General features: G+C 32.3%; 3 protein-coding genes and 1 long non-coding RNA gene across 7 annotated transcripts; 2 read left to right on the top strand and 2 right to left on the bottom strand.

Annotated features, from left to right (window-relative positions):
* Positions 1-773: 773 nt before the first annotated feature.
* On the top strand, positions 774-6,358 carry LOC110638162 (sphingosine-1-phosphate lyase). 3 transcript variants are annotated; one of them, XM_021788615.2, is made up of 15 exons: positions 774-1,083; positions 1,170-1,215; positions 1,750-1,901; positions 2,044-2,103; positions 2,391-2,615; positions 2,705-2,846; positions 3,019-3,069; positions 3,197-3,288; positions 3,982-4,108; positions 4,667-4,682; positions 5,121-5,228; positions 5,320-5,374; positions 5,457-5,603; positions 5,869-5,947; positions 6,114-6,358. In XM_021788615.2, exons 1-15 carry the CDS (start codon positions 875-877, stop codon positions 6,234-6,236), a joined length of 1,632 nt encoding a protein of 543 aa, XP_021644307.1. In that variant the 5' UTR covers positions 774-874; the 3' UTR covers positions 6,237-6,358. The 3 variants fall into 3 exon arrangements, with proteins under 3 accessions (XP_021644307.1, XP_021644308.1, XP_058005561.1); XM_021788616.2 differs by having other exon boundaries at positions 790-883; XM_058149578.1 differs by lacking the exons at positions 774-1,083; positions 1,170-1,215 and having other exon boundaries at positions 1,748-1,894.
* A 1,348-nt stretch (positions 6,359-7,706) lies between these two features.
* On the bottom strand, positions 7,707-10,338 carry LOC110638124 (protein LAZY 1). Of its 2 annotated transcripts, none has more exons than XM_021788567.2 (5): positions 10,189-10,338; positions 10,007-10,073; positions 8,730-9,520; positions 8,211-8,493; positions 7,707-7,971 (listed from the first exon to the last, which is right to left on the bottom strand). In XM_021788567.2, the coding sequence occupies exons 1-5, from the start codon at positions 10,192-10,194 to the stop codon at positions 7,952-7,954; spliced, it is 1,167 nt and encodes a 388-aa protein (XP_021644259.2). In that variant the 5' UTR covers positions 10,195-10,338; the 3' UTR covers positions 7,707-7,951. The 2 variants fall into 2 exon arrangements, with proteins under 2 accessions (XP_021644259.2, XP_021644258.2); XM_021788566.2 differs by having other exon boundaries at positions 8,730-9,544; positions 10,189-10,337.
* A 241-nt stretch (positions 10,339-10,579) lies between these two features.
* LOC110638125 (uncharacterized) lies at positions 10,580-13,152 on the top strand. The gene is made up of 2 exons (XR_009149955.1): positions 10,580-10,710; positions 11,044-13,152. It is a non-coding gene; the product is annotated as an uncharacterized LOC110638125 (long non-coding RNA).
* A 4,932-nt stretch (positions 13,153-18,084) lies between these two features.
* LOC110638175 (uncharacterized) lies at positions 18,085-19,414 on the bottom strand. Its single transcript, XM_021788634.2, has one exon. The coding sequence runs from the start codon at positions 19,074-19,076 to the stop codon at positions 18,231-18,233; it is 846 nt and encodes a 281-aa protein (XP_021644326.2). The 5' UTR covers positions 19,077-19,414; the 3' UTR covers positions 18,085-18,230.
* Between the last annotated feature and the right edge of the window lie 814 nt (positions 19,415-20,228).

Here is a 20,228-nt window from a genome sequence, read left to right as displayed (position 1 = left end):
AATATTTATTAACTTGAATCGTCAGAGTAGCCCTACCAGCCTCTCCTCGTTCTCTTGATGATGGATAACATTTTGATCAATTACCAACAAAAATTTCAAGCAACACTAATTATAATAATATTATAAATAAAAAAAAAAATTAACTACAAGTATGTATAACGGTACAAAATTTGCAACACAAACTAGTTTATTAAAAAAATAATGAATAATGAAATTGACCTTGTGACTGATAGAATGAAAAGACATCCAAAGGCCTCCGTTCTTCCACGAACTGGTTTCAGATTGTTTGAAACTGAATCCATAATTGACTTTAATTTTTTTTTATCTAATTAAAAATTGATTAAGAAGAAAAAAAAAAGTCTAGATCTCAATCCCACTCTGCCACTAGAAATTTAAAAGAATAAAAAAAATTACTTAAAAAATCAACAAACTAGATTAAACAGAAACATTGCAACTAATCCACAAACCACCGCGAATATAGAAATTAATTGATAATTTTTGATAAATTTTTCTTATAAATTGTAATTTAGTATTTTTTTTATTAATAATATTTAATAAAATTAAAATTAAAAAATAAATTATTTTAAATTAAAAATATAAAATTAATTAATATATTTTCAAAATAGGAAATAAATAATTAGTTTTATTAAATATTTAGAGACGCTGAATAGACGAAAGCCGACAAGCCCCGCCAAACACAAATGGAACGTCGCTTGCACGCGATCCAAACTTAATAAATAATCTTAAACTACATAAAGCCCCCACGCAGCTCTCTCTCTCTCTCTCTCTCTAATAAAATAATAAATAATAACGTAGCTCTAGATTGTTGCTCCTTGTTGGTCTTATCGCTTTGCGCTTCTTGGCATTGGCAGGAATGGACATGGTTATGGCTTCTCTCCACTCATTACTATCTGAATTTAGAGTTTCTGCTAATTCCTTCTTATCGGAATACGAACCTCTTGTTTTGCTTCTTACTCCTTTCTTTACTCTCCTCCTTGCGAGGATTCTCCGCTCCTTTCTTCGTGTTGTTTATGAAAATGGTCTCAGAGCCACCATTTTAGGGTTTTTTATGACCTCCATCAAGTAATTAATCTTTATTTGCTCGCTCTTTTTTTTTTTAATAATTTTTTTTTTGGTAAATTAAATTTTGTTTTATTCTTAAAATGAAGGATGGTGCCTTGGGTGAAGAGTTACATCGATGCGGAGAAGCAGAAGGTTAGGCACTATTCTGTTCTGCTTTTTCTGATTGATTGGTTATGTGAAAGTGTTCTCGTTTGAGTTATATAACAGTGAATTCAGTGTTTGATAAATTTTATTTAACCGGGCCAAAAGGAAAAGCTTAAAGAATATTTGCATTAAATGCCCAATTCGGTTTTAACTAGGCTGCTCATACTGTTTGTTTATCTTCGTTGATGAACCATATCAGTGGTCAACTATCCTTGAAGTGGCATAGCTTGCCAATTGTAGCAACTAGGCAATTCTGGCAGTTACTGTTAAGATTTATTAGATAAGGTCAGGTAGCTTCTATTGTTGAATTATGAATTGCCTGATATTAGGGTCATAAGGTAAGGTCCTTTCCTAAGAGAAATGTCTGCCCATATAACCTGTAATTGAAACTAATCTCCAGTTTATATTGTCATGAGCTTGTATGGTTGCATGTATTGGGTTGTTGACTTTGCTTGTGTGTGTGTGTGCGCGCTAATAACTCATGCTTTAATCTTTTGCATGTGTTGGCCTTTGAACACGTAGGTTGTTGATAAGTTGCAGTCTGGTGGTAAATCTAAGCGAGAAAGCTGGAGGACTGAGTTGCCAAGAGAAGGCTTAGGAACTGGAGTAATTGAGAAAATGAAGGAAGAGAAAATGAATGATGTAGTTTGGCGAGGAAAATGCTCTGGTACAGTGTATGTTTGCTATTATTACTAAGTATTCTCTTTGTAGTTATCTCATTCATTAATGATGAGGAAATTCTCTGTTCTGCTTGACTTTAAAAAGTTGTTGATGTTTCAATTTTTTTTTTATTTTTTTATTTTTTATATTTTGCAGTTACATTGGAGGAACTGAATCTGAAGGACATTTTTCTGTGCTAAATGAGGCATGTTCAATGTTAGTAAGATTTGGCACATCCTGTGCTTTTATTTATTTATCTAGTCATACTTCAAATTTCCTCTTCAAATAATTAAATTACTTTATATTGCTTAATAAAATTCAATCTTTAAATAACACGATGACCATGATAAGCTTAGGTGTTCCCTCTTTCCTCTCTGCAAACCTTAAATTTAATTGAGAGTATAAAAACTAAAAAACATGACCTTTATGTGCTTCCCCATTTATTACTATCAATTTATCCTTTGGTTCTCCCTTAGTAAAACTTTAATGGAATTCATTTTCAGGTTTTCACATACCAATCCATTGCATTTCGATATATTCCAGAGTGTTGCACGATTTGAAGCTGAAGTTGTTGCAATGACAGCTTCAATACTTGGCAGTAAAAAAAAGGCTTCTGGAGGAGAAATATGTGGAAACATGACATCCGGAGGAACTGAAAGTATATTATTGGCTGTCAAATCATCTCGTGACTATATGAAGGCAAAGAAGGGAATTACAAGGCCTGAAATGTATGTCTATTTTCAAATATGATTTTTTTAGGCTTATTTATCCCTGATTTAAGAGTTGCTAATAAGAGTGATTTCATTCCCAAGAATAGGATCATACCTGAATCTGCACACTCAGCATATGACAAGGCAGCACAATACTTTAACATAAAGTTGTGGCGTGTTCCAGTGAATGAGAAATTTCAAGCAAATGTCAAAGCAATAAGACGACACATTAACAGAAACACCATTTTGGTATGCATTCTGCACTTAATAATTTTTTTACTTTGTTTCTCTCAGAATCCTCATTCCCCACCCCCTAACCTCAATCCCCCAAAAAAAGGGTGAGAGAAAACTTCTGGAGTAGATGATGTTACCATATTTAGGTTCAAGATCAATTTATTATCTTGGTGCATTGGTGCTGCAGATTGTTGGATCTGCACCAGGTTTTCCTCATGGCATCATTGATCCTATCGAGGTATGTGATTTCCACACCCTGACTCCTTTGCAACAGTAAGTTTTTAACAAAGCCTATGTTCTCAATGTACTTGACTTCATTGTTCTTTGATAGCTTTTCATTCAAATAATGAAAAATTCTTTTGTAGGAGCTTGGGGAATTGGCCTTCCAATATGGGATATGTCTCCATGTTGACCTCTGTCTTGGTGGTTTTGTGTTACCTTTTGCTCGTCAGCTTGGGTATGTCTGATTCTTTAAGAACCAATTATCTTTCATGTGGTGGTTGCCAATTGGTGTGCCATGCTTTGTTCTGAAACTAAACCATGAAATTCTTGTATTAAAGGAACATGGTCATTTTTTTGCATTAAATCTTACTTTCACACTTATAATTTAGTATCCTTACAAAATTTATATAGATTCACTATGGAGTTTCATGGCTGTTTTTTTTTGGATATGCATGTTTTATTTCTGAACTGAGGTATGAGGAATGTAAATATTTGTCTGTTGAAATGTACATCACAGAAGGTTATATTCAAAAGATTCAGAAGTCTAATGAATGCTTAGACACTAAAGCTTAGTTCTAATATTTGAGCTATCTCTGGGACTCAATTCAAAGTTATTTGTATCTCTATTATTATTATATAGGCAGTGTATACGTGTGTACATAGCTTTTGGCTTTGGCTCTCAGTAGATGGTAATAATATATCAGATGCATCCTTTATGTATCGTTGTTGGATGCCATAATATCTACTAGAATATCCCGCAAATCTGTTTTGAAAGTTCTTTACCACAACTCATGAGTTTGTTATCCATGCAGTTTGTCACCTATTTCAGCTCTACTGGTTAATTAGGCAGGCAGTTATCTTATGTCAATGCCTTAAGATGCTAATCAGAAACCCTCTCATCACATGCTCTTTTTCTGTCTCTGATCAGGTACCCAATACCACCTTTTGATTTTTCTGTTAAAGGAGTAACCTCAATATCAGTGGATGTGCATAAATATGGTCTTGCTCCTAAAGGAACAAGTGTAGTTCTATACAGAAATCATGATATTAGAAAGGTAAAATTTATTGTTGATTTTACTCATCTTAGAAGTTATTGCTTTCACTTATTAAGTGCAGTCACAAATGAAATTCTCTCTCTCCAGTTCTAATTTTGTAATTCTATTGTCATACTGATTTATGGTATATATTATACTGGTGCTTGTTTTCATGCAACTTGGCTTCAGGAAACTTCTTCATTTGATTTTGGGCAACTGATACTACTCAGAAATTTTCCTTTTTTTTTTTTTTTTTAAATTTGAATTGCAGATCTCATGTATTGCTCACATAAAAATGAATTGTTTCTGTTCTTGCTTCTCTTTGTTATTTTGCCCCCTTTAACAATTAAGTTGGGTAAACAGTAATTGGAGACCACAAAATCTTGGTAATTAGGGTTTTTAAATAAAATGTTTTGCTAGAGATGCACATTATATATATATATATATATATATATATATATATATATATATATCTTAATTATTCGTTAATGCATCTTCTTAATTCTTTCTAATATGAGTTTCTTGTCATGGCATTGACTATTCATGCACGTGGGTCCTTGCCTTACTGTTTTACAACAGCATCAATTTGTTGCCGGTGAGTTTAGTTTCCTTTTGCCAAATAAATTTTTTATATAAATTACCCTGTTTTGTTTTTCCTTGCAAAGATCTTTTTTAGTGGTAGCGTATTGGTTTTTACTTAGGAATATCTTATTTTATTGTTAGCTCAACAGGCAATGGTTCCTTTAATTCTTTTTATAAAACTTTCTAATTCACAATGATTATGTGTGTTAAAAATGGAGAGTTTGGATGGAGAAAGGATGTGTTTCTTGGGGTGAAAATAGGGGGCTTATTATTGGGCATTGCCTGAGTTGTGATAAATTGATGGGACCAGTGTGGACTCTGATAGGCAATGCCTTTTGGTGAAGACAAAGGGCTTCTGCTAATGTTTAGTTGATAGGATTACTTATTTTTTGTGGTTTCAAGTGTATGTTTTTGGTGTTCTAAATCTGTTTTCTTTTTGTCCTTCCTGCAGTCACCGAGTGGTCAGGTGGGCTATATGTGTCTCCTACCATTGCTGGTAGCAGGCCTGGGGGTTTGATAGCTGGGGCTTGGGCAGCAATGATGTCACTAGGACAAGAAGGTGTTAGCATTTGGTTTCCTTTATTGCTTATCCTGATATTTTATCCAATTCTATATTTTTAGACTGATCATTGTTCCCTTACATTGTAAAGGGTTCTTGAAGAACGCAAAGGCAATAATGGAAGCATCCAAAAAATTAGAGAAAGGGTTTGTATTTTTACTACCCATTTGTGCTCCTTTGAATTGTGTGATAACTTTATTGAATTATTTTATTTTATTTTACTTGTAGTATAAAGGAGATACCTGAGTTATTTATCATTGGGAAGCCAGATATGACAATCGTGGCATTTGGATCAAATGTTCTAGACATATTTGAAGTCAATGATATAATGTCATCAAAAGGCTGGCACTTAAATGCATTGCAGAGACCTAACAGGTATGCAATTTGAGTAGAAACACATGCATAGTTAATGCCATAGCCATCTGTGTTGGCGAGTTAATCTACTAATCATTGATGACACCTGAAATTATGAACTCCATTTTGAATTGATTGATCCCAAATGGTTGGCCAGTAGCCACTGGTTTGATAGTTTGTAGCCCTTCTTTTATTCAGTCTCGTTAGTTGCTTTTGAACATCAACTTTAGTGGGCACATTGTTAAAGACTAATTATTGTTGCTTTTTGTTGATGTGGCTAAATCAGCCTTCATATATGTGTTACCCTTCAACATGTATCGGTTATTGAGGACTTTCTTCAGGATTTGAGGGAATCTGTGCAAACTGTAAGTTCTTAACTTTAAATTATGAAATTGGCCTATCATTCAATAAACCCATTTATTAAGTAGCAAGTGCTTTAAAGTTTTCTATTTCTCATTTGAGATGATGGAGAATGGCAGTGGAGTTGCTTTTAATGTTTCAATTGATTCTTCTTTTCTTGAATCTTCTTAGGTGAAAGAAAATCCAGGTCCCATAAGTGGAGGCCTAGCTCCAATTTATGGTGCAGCGGGGAGGATACCAGATAGAGTTATGGTTCAGGAGTTGTTAGTGAATTATATGGACAGTACATGCTAGAGGAATTCCCTTTCCTTTGGGTTTAATTTTTTCTTTTATTGCTTTCCGTTCCCTTGATTTGTTGTATCAGGTATTCAGAACATTTTGGTTATGAATGAAATAAACCTCTGCATATTTATATATTCATTTGTTACCTATCATCTTTGCCTTGAATTCAGATATGGTTTTGTTGTGTTGATCTGAGCCGATCCCCTTTAGCATTTTTTCAGCCCAATTAACAGGGGCCCTGGTTTCCTGTGGTGTTAGTTAGGCTTGATAAAATCAAATTATTTTTGGGCTGGATTTACGCCTAGCATCCTAAGGTAGACCTGGCCCAAGTTCTAGTCTGGGTCGGAAATGGTGGTTTCGTTTTAAGAGAATTGGATTCTAACCAAAGCGAGATTCCTCTTGTAAGTACAAAATATCCTGCAGCTGGGCAGGAGGGTTGTTCGAACAAGTAAAGGCAATCTGCAGCAGTTTCCAGGAACGCCATTATAGATCTGACTGAACAATCAGAGAACTGCCTACACAAAATGATATCAGAGGCTAAAGCTCTCTGCTCTTCAACACAGCATGCGATTAAATAACGCACATCAAATACACAAGAATTTATAGTTGCAGGGAAGCTTATAAAATAACACCCTAATTCTACCTAAACAGGAGACTTCTTTTTCCCCTTTTACTGGGAAACAAACGGGATGAATTAAAGAAATCTGGTGGTACCGCTGGCTACGTTGTTAACGATTGGTCATACTTCCATCGTCTAAGTGAGGGACTTCTCAAACCATCTATCGTCAAGCGTGAACTGAACGATGAATTGGTATTTTGGATAGAAAATGGGTAGGCTGTCTAATCATTCACGTATAGAAAAGTTTTATCAGCTTGAGGCGCTTTCGTTTGTACCTTTTTGGTTCTGATGACTTTCTGTGACTTCCAGTTCATGTCTGGTCACTGTCACGGATGATATTAACCAGCAAATAAAGAGCTAAACTGGGTACATGCAGCTTCTTCTTCCTCTTCTTTTCCTATGAATTGACCATAAAAATTGATGCTAAAATCTTCAAAATTCTAAAAATTGCATTCTGGTATGCTTTTCAATAGAGGAGAAAGGAAGGGGGAGGGAGAGGGTTAGGGTTGGCGGGGGCTCAGTATCCAATGTACTAATCAGAAATAGACAACTTCTCTTTTCTGATTCTCCATTATTTGATTGAGAGTGCTCAGGACATGAAAGGAGTATGATTTGTTAAGGTTTGTGGAAGATATTAGCACATGTTTATTTACTTATCAAGGTGCATTTATCTTATTCTTTTTCCAATCCTTCTTAATTTAGATAAAAGTCAAATTTTGGATAGATGAGATTGAATATGTTATTGCTCAACTGCATAATTAATGTATTATTTTTGCATTGTTGCGAAGCATGTTGAAATTCTGCCCATCAAATAAGTAGTTCTTGTTTATAAACAGCATCATCTCAACATAGTTCTTTTAGAATTGATTCAGGACAGCATAGTTTCCTTCATGATTAATGCAAAAACAGTATGTGTTACATTCCACATTACTTGTTTAAAAGGCAGCTTTTGGGGAGGACTGCCTCTTTTATTTATTTGTTCCACTCAAGTTCTATTTAACACAACTAATCACGTATTACTAGCACCAATCACCCATACAAACACACTAATACAGTACCAAATCGAAGATAACAATGTAGAACCATGCTTCACTGCTGCATCTGCCTTTTACAGCTCCAACACAAGGTCTACAATGCAAACATAGAACTGAATTAGCATAGTTGTTCAATGTTATTATAAAGCCAAGAAGGTTATAAATATGATAATAGGAACTGTCCATCCTTGTAATTCTATGAAAATCTGTTTGAATGAAACTTAACTAGAAGCTAAAATAAGATCTCCAATTGGACAAACCAATAACTGACTTGGTAAACACACGCTTGGTTTTTTAGTGTATTTTAGGAATGTGAAATGCATATGTACTTACAGTCTGCGTCTGTTTTGATCCAGTATTCCCTGCTTTCATTTGAGTCACTGCTGCTAAGAGTGAAGTGGGGTGGATTAGATTGACTCTTGTAGCGCCTTATGCTCCGCTTTGAAAGGGTTCTCTGAGGAAGTACTGTGATGTCTTCATCTAGGAGTATTTGACTTCCATTGTTGTGTCCCCCATTGTTGGTGCTCTTCTTATTCTCATTTTTCTGGGATTTATCTGCCTTCCGCGCTGATGTTGAGCTTTCTGGGTGAACTTTCCTGTGGAACATGTGTAGGATCTGCACACCACACATTGATCAAAGTTTTATACCAAAGGACAGACACATATCCTGTGAAACCTGAAATCTGTAAATTACTTGTCTGAGGTGGCAAACTTTCAGTTATACATTAAATTCATACATATGATCATTGGGCTGCAAGATTGAGATTAATGGAATTTTTTACTTGCATAACATTTGGATGCTAAGGCAACACTCAAACAAGAAGGAATTTGAAAGAGATAGCATATCTATACCTTGTGCAGTTTTGTTTCTGCTGAAGCAGTATCAACGGTTCCACCAGCAGTGGCAGCAGAGCTCCTAGAAGAAGCATGGAGCATTTTTTTCTTCAGCATCTTTTTCATGAGATGCACAGCAGATTTATCAGCTTCCTTCTCTATGCGCTTCTCATCCCTTTCACATTTACCCCCAGAATTCTCTTCTGCTATTTTAGCCCTCTGAAACAGCTCGCCGAGTGATGTCCTGTGTTCCTTCTTTGCCACGGTTGTCGTTTCTGATAATTCAATTGCTGACCCAAATAGGTATCCCTGGAGCGGACAGACTGTTGTTCCATTCACATTGGTCTCCTGGCCTTCCATTGGCTTTCCGCTAAGGGTAATAGTGCTACCCTGACTGCTTCTCCCTGCACTGACATAACTGTTTCTTCCTGATGAGTCATTGCAACAATCTTCTCTAGCTTCAGCTACCAGAACCTTCTCCAACTCGTCATTGATGAGCTTCAGTTCGTTTTCGGTTACTTCAGTCTCTTTTTCAGTGATGTTCTCAACGGAGATGGCAAATGTTGGTGTTGAGGGTTCGGTATTGATTGGATCTGAACCAAGGGTACCAATTGCAAGAAAACCGTGGAATAGCTCAGATATGGCAGCTGACGATTCTTCTTCATAGTCTTCCTCTTCTTCTTCTTCTATTCTTGCTGCTTCCAGACCAGCAAAAGATTTTCGAAGGTGATCTTTCTGTGCTTGCTTGAATGATCTGGTTCCATAGTTTGGTTTTGAGTAGTATTGTTGGTCGTCAAGGGATGGCTGTCCTATAAGACAATTGCAAGCATGACCTGACACAAAGTGTGTTAAATGAACTTGACTGAAAACATTCTAACACTTCATTCAGGAAAGAATGAAATATGAGTCTTATTTTGTGATATTATGTCAGTTCAACATTCAAATAACTCTTCAGCTTTTATGTATACTTCAGAGCAACTTACTTCTCAGGTGTCCTGTGGTTGTATTTCAGTCAGAGTAGCATGCAGTATGGAGAATATGCCCTTTCACAAAGCCCTAAGGCAATTTAATCTCTGGTTTTTCTCAAGTAGTGCCATTATATATCAGGCTTTTGATGGTTAAACATGTATCCTAGGAGATCAACATGAGCCTGCTTGCCAAGAATTTAGCGTCTTTCGCGGGTGTATATTATGAGCTATGCATGACTGTCTTTTAACTCAAAGATGAGGGTATGGTCATGCCTGTTTGAATACTTAAACTTATCAGGAACATCTAAATGGCAGAAAGAAACTTACCAATGGCAAAATCCTTCAGCGGTTCACTGCTATTCTGCCTGAACTTACGGTGCATCCAACCTAGTAACTGCAATAAGAAGTGATTGTGTGGTTAGCTCATGAAGCATTGAGGAGTATAACTTTCTTTTCCATGAATAAAGAGTACTGTTCTCTATTGGGTCTATAAGGAGCATAGACATAACCTTCATGTTCTTTCTCTCTTAGAAAACCCGAGCTTTGCTCACTTTGTCTATGATGAGAGGATAGGATAATAGCTACTTTTCATAATCAGAAGTAGAACCGTTTACGAATGAGATATCAGTTGCTCCTTGAAAGCCTCCAATGCCTAAGATGAAGGTAGCTGGAGAGAAACACAGAGATAGTTACAAGCTTTGGGTTGGCTATTCATTGTCAAGATCAAATCATGTGGGCAAATTGATTGTGGGTCCTGGACCCTTCCAGCAAATGATTGTGTGTAAGCCACGTAGTAGTTTTGTTGCAAGATTGATCAATTTTTTCTGCCATATTCATCTTTGATTGCTCTATGTGATAGTCCTGCATTAAGCACTAGATGTAACTTGATGTAGCCATTCCTTTTGAAACTCTAGCAGCATGCATCTTATTTCCTGCAAATGCAAATCTAATGAATCTATATGCAGATGCATTTAAGCACGTTGAATTGACAGACGGATTATGTGCCTTGTTTGAAAATGCCACTTTCCAAGGTGACATGTTTACACACATGCACTTTCTCTTATCTTTCTAATAATAGCTATTGCTTGTACATTGTTCTATTCAAAAGTGGGGACACAAGAGAATATTTTGTCGAAGTTTAATGAGTTCAAGGACAATTAGACAAATATAAAGATCTTTTTCTCATTCAGAACTAGGGTACAATAAGCTGAAATGCTCATTGCTTTTTTGCTGGTCTTCCCCACTGATGGGGTATTTTGTCTGAAAATTTCCTTTATATGATAATATACATAATTGTGTTTGTCTTTATTAAATATCTTCTTGTTAGCTACATCATTTTGATCTTAGGCTTTGCATGTTTACAGTGATCGATCGATGGATTGGTTGCACTTGAACTCTCTAAAGCTATAAAATTTTGGAAGAAACCTGTACACCTTCACAGGTACAAACACTTGTAATCGGTAACCCTGCATGCTCTCTGCCATTGGATGCAATGCAGCTCTAAGAACCTGGTTCTACTTATCCTAATTGATGATGATACATTACTCTTAAATTAGTGTGCCCGTTATAACACCACTATTTCTGGCTACTTTTTGCTGTGGCATGTTGAAGCTGCCACGTGAGATCAGTAGTTATCCTTCTGAGTTAGCCAGTCCCAGTCATGATCAAATTCTGTACCATCATCAGATATGTGTTTTCTCTTAGTTTATATCATCTGGACCAGGACTGTTAGCCCCCACATACTGAGTCTGCCCCACAAGCAACTTTATGAATCGGAGTGACTGAAAGAAGAGAAGAGGGCTTTTAAGTTCACAGAGAAAGATAACATAACAAAGCCATCCTTGATTAGAACAAATATCTTTCTAAGATAGCTGTTATAGTCTTAATGGTTAAAATATGTCCACAAAATATTTTAAAATTTATAAATAATTGAGGGAACTCATGAAGGACTGATGCATTCCTCCATAATTGTACTACTGATTGATTGATGTGTTTCCTATGATTTATTTACATGATACTACTTTTCTGGTAAATCAAAGCAATTGCAGGAGGCAGATCAAATATAATTGGGTCATATACTTTGATGTATAATATACATTTTGATGATCCTCGGGTATCTCATTCTACCAAATTGTGGCTTGAGAATAGAACTCCATTCCAAGTCCCAAGATTGAGGAGGCAGTGCTGGTGGGAAGGACATGAAGTGGGACTAGTGATCAAGTGTTGAATCCTGTTCAAACTTTGGTTAATGTGTGGATGAAAATGGTTATGTCTCCTGTACAACTTAACATATGTCTGTTGCAGCATTCTCTCTCTCTATGTTTGAGAACCTATTTGGAGCTCTTAGGTCGATAAGTCAAAAAATGGCTTTGAAAAGAGCAATTTAGAAAAAATTGTTTAATTATTTTAGAGTTTTTATACTAAATCATGTCAAATTTTATTTTAAAGCAATTTTTAATACATCTAACCAATATATTTAAACCAATATATTTAGAAGCTATTTTTTTTCAATAATAACTTCCACAGCAGTACCAAACAGATCATAAATCCTGGATCAGCACGGCAGGAACAGAACTCAGAAGCCATACCATGTGTAATGTATTAGGCTTCCATTTCCATGTTATGAATTTTGATCATATACTAAATACGTAGGGTCAGGTATTTTTTTTTTTTTTTTGTGCCATCAGGTTATTGGTAGCTAACATGAAAATAGGATAACAGCTTGTGGACAGTTCCCAGCTCCAAACATACTCTGCGGCAGACAATAAGAAGGCACTTTCATCTTCGCTTTACCTTTTCTCTATCATACAGTCTGGATGCACAGATTTCCACAGTGATATGAGTCCTTGTTGTACCCATCAAGCTTGTGGAATAGGCTTTCTCCATCCGTTGAACAGAGGACTTTGGGACAAATCAGCTGAGAATATCAAGCAAACAGAAAGGGTCAAGCAGGTGGTGAATATATGGTGATGAAGATGATGTTGGTACTCCTGGACAACTGAATCTCAACAAAAATTGAAGGTGGTATCATCATCAGCTTCAGTTGTGGTTGGAAAAAGACCTTGATTTGAAGCGTAACACGTGTATGACAATTAATGGCCAACTATGGGCGTATTATAGATAGATCATGGCTTGACAGTGACAGGCCCTTATCAACCTCTAGTTGGAAAATAACCTGAGACAACCCATGCTATATCAACAGGGTGCTTCTTTTCTATTTGGACTTCAATTCTCGGGCAGGGCCTGCTCATATTATCCTGGAATGTTGCCTCATCGCACCTCAACATTCATATAGTTCTCAGCACAATAATGCAAGGTAGAGAATGACCTTTCTCAGATTTTGATTCTGAAATCAATCCAGAGTTTGCATCCTTAAGCTTGTGTAAAAATTCTGTCAACATGTTTCATATGATTTTGCTACAAACTTTGTTTTATAATGTTCATTTTTAAAAAGACCAGTTCTTTGATTTGGACTGCAAATTATAGATTTTGCATGTCTAGCTAGATGACTAAGAATGCCAGGTTCTAAAGCAAGATTGATAAGTTTTGCTTGCTGGGACATAAGCAGAGCTGTTTGCCATAATAAAGTAGAATTTTTGCACCATCTTCAAGCTGTCTCTATACCTGAAGAGAACAGTGAAGCCCTCCAGTTTGGAAACTGAACCCAAAACTATTAAATGAGCAGTAAACATGATTATAACCTGAATGTGAGGAGATTAAAAAGATCCTGGAAAATCTAGATAGTGAAAAGAGATGGTTAATGAAATTTTGAGAGTCTTCTTGTCTATTCTCCATGGCAGCAACTGACCAAGCAATGTGACTCATAAGCCTCAGTGATTTATTAAATTTGCTAAAAAACAAGTTGAGATTAGATGTATTCTTTTGTTTCTTATATTTTGGACTGAGCAGAGTTTAAGACATGAATATTTCAGTTTAGCAAATCATCCCAAGAAAATGGTTGATGTTGTATGTAACTTGTTTTGTCAATTTGTAAACATAGCTTTTTGACCCATCTCTCCTTATCCAAACCTACTCTTTTGTAATTTTGAGTCAGATTCAAGGGTTTTCAGATTTGATTTGTGACTGGTTTTTAACTAGTTCAAGAACTAAACTAACACTTTATACATCCAATCTCCAATATTCACTCCCTCAATCCCATCATAAAATACTTCCAACCACTTTGCTAAAAAAAATCACTAAATTAAAAATTATTATTAATATTATTATTATTATTAAGCTTATTGATCAAATAAATTCAAATCTTACTAATTATATTAAAAACGTTTAATTTTTGATAATTTAATTATAACTTTCAAAATTGAAAAATTTTTATTTAAAATTTAAAAATTATTTTTATTTGATTCTCTCTCTCTCAAGCTTACTTAGTGAGGAATATGGTGGATGCATTCTAAATGTATATACTGTAAATGAACGAAAGAGTAGGGATTCCACGCTAAGTGAGCTTGATTGCTCAAAATATACAAATAAAAAGAAGGAGAGAGAGAAAGAGAGATCAATCAAATAAAAAAAAATTATAAAATGTTATATGCCATGCCACATTGCAATTTAAGTGTAAAAAAAGTCAAAATCACTAAATTGATATTTAAATTTTGGATTAAAAATTATGATTAAATTGTTTAAAATTAAAAGTTTTAAATCTCTCTCTCTATATATATAAATAAAGTATAGTAGTATTCCTAAGGAAATACTACATAACACTTTCCTTAAAAAACTTGCCATACGTCACTTTTTACTAATAACTTTCTTTATACTCTTTTATAATAATAATAATTATTTAATTTTTTTATTTATTTTTTAATTATCAATATTATTTACAATTCTGCTTTAACATTTTGATTTAAATTATTTTTTTCTTTAAAATTTAATTTTTAAAAACTAAAACCTTTTTGTGATTAAATGCAATATTTAAAAACTATTTATATTATTTTTTTTATAAATTTATTTATGTTCAAATATTGTTTACCACATATCATCCATAATAATAATAATAATAATAATAAAGGTCAGTAATGGCAATTAATTTAAATAAAATTGACTATTAATTTATGATCTCATAATCAATTATCATATAATTTAATCAACGTTAAATTATTTATATTTTTAATAAATATTTTTATTATATTATTGTATTTTCTATTTTTTTTATTATGAAATCTTTACTAAAAAATTTGTAAGATAAAAAGTGTAGTCCACATATAAAATTATAAAAATAAAATATAAAAATTTAACTTATTTATAATTAGTATGTATTAATTTTTATGTTAACAATTTAATTTTTTTTATTTCACTTTCTTAAGATTAATTAATGCTTATTATTATTATTATTATTATAGCTAACTTATGACCATTAAAATGAAATAGCCAAATAAATGAAAAATATTTTACTGTTATAAAAATTGAATTTAAATGCTTTTGTTGCCTTTTTTTAATTAAATAATATTTAATTATAAAATTAAACTTTTATTTAAATAATTTTCATTTGTTTTTCTATATATAGTATGTCATATAAAATATTTAATACATATCAATCATTCTCCTCTCACCAAATATTTTCATTTCACCTAAGTATTTTTAAATCCTTTTTTGATTTACTTTATTTTTTTATTATTTATTTCAAAAGTCATTAGTTATCATTTTCAAAATTTATTTATTTAAATATATTTAATTAATATTTATTTAATTACTAATTTTTTTATAAATTTCTTATTTAATATTTCTTAAATTTTTTAATATTTTATTTCATTATAATTATATATCAAATGCAATTATAACTAATATTTTTATTATCCATATTTTATTATTATTAATTTTCAATAGAAATATTTTTAAATTTTAATTAAATATTTAAATTTTTATACATAAATTATTTCTCAACTATATTTTTTTTATATAGAAATAGAATTTCAAAAATAAAATACAAATATAATTATATAGAAAATTTAACAATGAGTAAAGATAATTAAAAAAAATAAAGTTACAATATTAAAATTATGGAATCTTTATTTTAAAAATAATATATATTTTAATATTTATTATATTAATAAAAAAATATGATATTTTAAAATTTTAATTTTTATGAAATATATTTAACTTATATCATAAATTTATGTAAAATAATAACTATTTTTGTCAAAAAATTATTTTATAAAAAATATATCAGATTAATAAAAAAATTTACATTTTATAAAAATTTAAAGATATAATACTTTTAAGAAATAACATAATAAAATAGTATTTTTAATTAATAAGAATGTTATATATTTTTATTATTATTAAAATTAAATAATTTAATTCATTATTAGTAATTTAATATATTTTTTACTATATTAAAAATAAAAAATTATATTTTTATATTTTTTAAATAATATTATTTTCTCATTAATCTAATATATTTTTTGTAATTTAAAAAAATCAATTTAAATAAATTATGAGATAAAATATAAAAATTTTATGGAATTTAAATTATTTTTTGAATAAAATAATTTTATTATATTTTAATCGAAGTAATCATAAAAGCTAATATTAATACATGTATACAAATAAATAAATAGATATTTTAATTAATTACACTATAAATTAATTAAAAATTTATTATTATAATAGATAAAAAATTATTTAAATTAAATTAAATAATTGAAAAAAAATTAAATTAGAAAAGAAAAAATTTTAGTTAAAAATTAATTTAATAATAATAACTTATCTTATTTAAAATGTTATTAAAAATTAAATTAAAAAATAAAATTATAAATTATCCATAAATAATAGAGCTTGTATAATCAACAATCAACATAAAAATTTAAATTTATTTGAGCAATAAATCTTACTGTTATTAAATCACAAAAATTTAATAAAAGACAATCAATCCATGTGGATTATTGTGATATAATAAATTTAATTTATACTATTTTGTAATTAAATGATTTCATGCTTGCTAAGGGAATTAATTTCATATTGATAATAATATTGTAATCTTATTTTGTGTTAAGAATTGAAAAGACCTGACAGATAATAATAATAATAATAATAATAATAATAATAATAATAATAATAAACTTGGTAAGCAAGTAGACCCAAGAGTTGCATAATTGATTATAATAAAAACAAGGTGGCATCGATCTTGGATTTTGCTGATTAGACTATCGAGCCACCCTCACATCTTTCACATCCCATTTATTAGGTCGTCTTTATGTAGATTGTCCAATTATTACTAATCTTTTTTTCTTAATATTTTACATAATATATACTTTAATTTAAAATTAATTAATTTTTTTAATTTTATATTTCTTCTATACTTTTTATTATTGTAAGACTAATTTAGATCTTTTTTTAATTTTCAATGTTTTAATATGAAATTGCATTTTCATTTTTGGATTACTATATTGCAAATTTTAAAATCTAAATTTTTTAATAGAATAATTAATTTTATAATAATAATCGGTTTACAAAGACCATTCAATTAATTTATTACTCTATTTTCTTTCACTAGGAAAATTTTCTTATCAAGATTTCTTGTCTTATGCTAGACTTACTTCATCAAGACTTGGCCACGGCCGATTTCAAATTAAACTTAAAATCAAAATCGAAATTGAATAAAAATTAGTTAAAATCAAATTAATTAAAAATTTAAAATCTATATTATATCAGATCAAAAACTCTGAAGAGCCGGTTGAAACTTGAACCAAATCGACCCGACCCTTGACGAGGCCTATCATTTGGGGATCAACATACCCAAATACCCAAGTGCAGTCATCATCATAAATTTGATGTCGCATAAAAACATACTCTGGTGTTCCGTATGGTCCCAAGCCATTGCTGCAACTACAATAAATGAAACTAAAGGCCATTGCAAGTAAGGCCAAATCCTAGAGGATAAGCCCTATCCATCACAACACACACTTGACCCATAAAAGCTACTACACTCCACTACCAGATGGGGGGCATTTTTCGGCTAGGGTTTTCATTGTGTCTCAAAGAAGGGCACCCAAACCCCATTTTAGTGGCTTTCCGTAAACTAATAAAATATGAGGCCATAATTTAATAGACATTATTGCATGGAATGAAAAGAAAGCATTAAAAAATGCATCCATTTACATGAAAGAGAACATAAAGTTTTATATATAATATTCATTTATACAGATAATATCCCAGTAATATAGCCTCCACTAACTAGCTAAAAAACACATTTGCTTATATATACCCACCACCTAATCTCTTAAACTTGGTTTCTAAGTAAGATAATTAAGAGAAATAAACTTGAACCCATCAAAAATACAAAAGGGGTTATGGCATGAAACATCTTTCCCTGATCGAAAATGACCTGCTGCTGGTAGGTACAATATAATAATAAATTAATAATATTGAAAAGAAAAAGATACCCACGTTAAAAAAAAAAATTAAAGCTTCCATTGAAATATGAGAGGTACTAATTACGTTCCACCAAAAATATACTTCTTTTTTTTCATTTTTTCTAAATTTTTCTGGGTTCCAAAAATGGAAGAAAGCAAAGACAATCTTTTTTTTTTTTGGCATTCTACACACTCGGACCCCAAAGACTCCATAAACGAGAATTTAATAATCCTAACACGTCCGGCAATACCTTCCTTGCCAAACCCTTGTGGTTGCTTACTGCCTGCTGCGGTGAACTTACCACCGCCATCTCTTCCGTCTCCGCCGTGGGCACTGACTCACTCTGCTCTTCATTTCTCTCAGCTTCCTTTTGCTCCTTCCCTTCTCCATCAGCCGCTCTCTCAGGCGTAGCAATCTGTGAGACGTCATCATCGGGAGAAATAATAGAGGATTCATTGGCTTTCTGTGGAGGAGTACTCTCTAGCTCCAGTATTTCGGGTCGATCGATAACATCAAGAACCGGCTTCTCACCAACCCGCCGACCCACTCTGTCTCGTCTTTTACCTTTAGAGCTTTTCCTGGATTGTTCACCGTTGGTCAAGTGCTCTTCAAAGGCTTCAATGACTTGATGGATGAGCTCACGATTAGGAGAAGAGTCCCACCTGAACCAGTAGCTAGTATAACAGTCAAAACAATCACAATCAAAGATAGGAGGCTTATGGTTATTAGTATTAAGGTTGTTGGTGGAGGCATTTGGTGGCTTTTTGGAGGATTTTCTCTTGGAATCTTGATCAAGAGAAGAAGGGTTGTTTGGGTTTGGGTTGGTAGTGGTTTTCAGAGACCTGGTAATCATATAAGCAAGAACTTCACGGTCTTCAAGGGCGAGAACAGAAGCTAAAGCGAGAATGGCAGCTGGAAGAAGCTTGAGTACCGAGAGAACATCTCTATCCCTATCTTTACTGGCAGCAACAGAAGAAGACGATGATGACGATGGAGATGGGTATACTTTACCTTTGTTCTTTAGCTTCATTGTTTCTTCACTTTTCTCTGTGCGGGCCGGCGGTCGAGGTGGCACTGGTGGTGGAGGGTAACCTTTGGGGATAAAGAGCAGGTTCAGGGTGGCTTTGAGAGAGAGAGAGAAGGGGGTAGGGTTTTTTAATTGACTTAATAAACAAGGCAGAAATTGTACGTCAGGCACAGACCAGTCACCGTTCCTTATTTTTCAGGTTACTTATGCTACTTCTCTTTTTACACGCTCAAGCTCACGCTCTGGTGTGGCGCGCGTGTTCTCAGCACGCCTGTCGAGTCTCTGTAGCCAGATTAAATTATCAGTAATTTAAAAAAATTATGAAGACATTTTCAGTAACACAACAAAATCTATATATTTTCAGTAATATTTTTTTTTGAAATTACATTTTCAGTAATATCAATTTAAAAGCTCATTTTGTTCAAACAACTGAAAATAAATAAAAGGTTAATGAATATAAAAATATTTAAAATATTTATTTTACAACCTAAAACTTTTAATTATAATATTATTGAAAAATATATTTTTTATTTTAAAACAGATATAGAATGTAAATGGAAAGAAAAATTTGATTATTAAGTTTTTATAATTAAATGATTTAGTTGTGGATTTATTTTAAAATTAAATTTAATATATTTTAACAATAAAAATGATAAATTAACTTTTTTAAATTATTTTTTAAACTCCGTTTAACATAATATTCTCTAAATAGTTTTTTTTTTAAATTTTATATCTCTAATATCGAACAATTAAATTATTAGAATAATGATATTGATAGAGGCAAGTGCAGAGCTGATAATTATTTGTGGAGCGTGGGGTTAGAAGCATGGGAGAACTGTAGTGGGAGATATTTTAAGGACAGACCGCACACAGAGCAGAGGTCGCAATGCCACATAAAATTTGTAGTTTTACAGTTACAGGGGTATAGCCTTAATTTTCAAGGACATATTTGTCTTTTCACAGATTCATGGATAAGGACAACCGACCATAAAGCTAGGAGAATAGTAATGATTTTTTTGTTTTTGTTTGAAGGTGTACATAAATCCGGTTAACATTGGACGCGTGTCAGTGATGGATTGGTCTAAGAAGCGATTTTTTCACTTTTACTTTTTTCATTGTTGGCATTTTCTCAGCCTAGTTGTAGGATCCTTATTC

Source organism: Hevea brasiliensis, chromosome 7 (genome assembly GCF_030052815.1).
Source record: "Hevea brasiliensis isolate MT/VB/25A 57/8 chromosome 7, ASM3005281v1, whole genome shotgun sequence".
NCBI lineage: Eukaryota > Viridiplantae > Streptophyta > Magnoliopsida > Malpighiales > Euphorbiaceae > Hevea > Hevea brasiliensis.
Note: the sequence above shows the minus strand (reverse complement) of the source record. Positions and strands in the feature narration are given on the sequence as shown.

Bases quoted from the DNA above. Each gene is read 5' to 3' on its own strand.
- LOC110638162 (XM_021788615.2), top strand. From the start codon at position 875: ATGGACATGGTTATGGCTTCTCTCCACTCATTACTATCTGAATTTAGA. The intron at 2,104-2,390 runs GTTAGTAAGATT...ATTCATTTTCAG, and splicing joins CTAAATGAGGCATGTTCAAT to GTTTTCACATACCAATCCAT. The intron at 3,070-3,196 runs GTATGTGATTTC...ATTCTTTTGTAG, and splicing joins GCATCATTGATCCTATCGAG to GAGCTTGGGGAATTGGCCTT.
- LOC110638124 (XM_021788566.2), bottom strand. The intron at 9,545-10,006 runs GTAAGTTTCTTT...ACTTTGTGTCAG, and splicing joins GCTGAAGGATTTTGCCATTG to GTCATGCTTGCAATTGTCTT. The intron at 7,972-8,210 runs GTAAGTACATAT...TTTGCATTGTAG, and splicing joins GATCAAAACAGACGCAGACT to ACCTTGTGTTGGAGCTGTAA.
- LOC110638175 (XM_021788634.2), bottom strand. From the start codon at position 19,076: ATGAAGCTAAAGAACAAAGGTAAAGTATACCCATCTCCATCGTCATCA.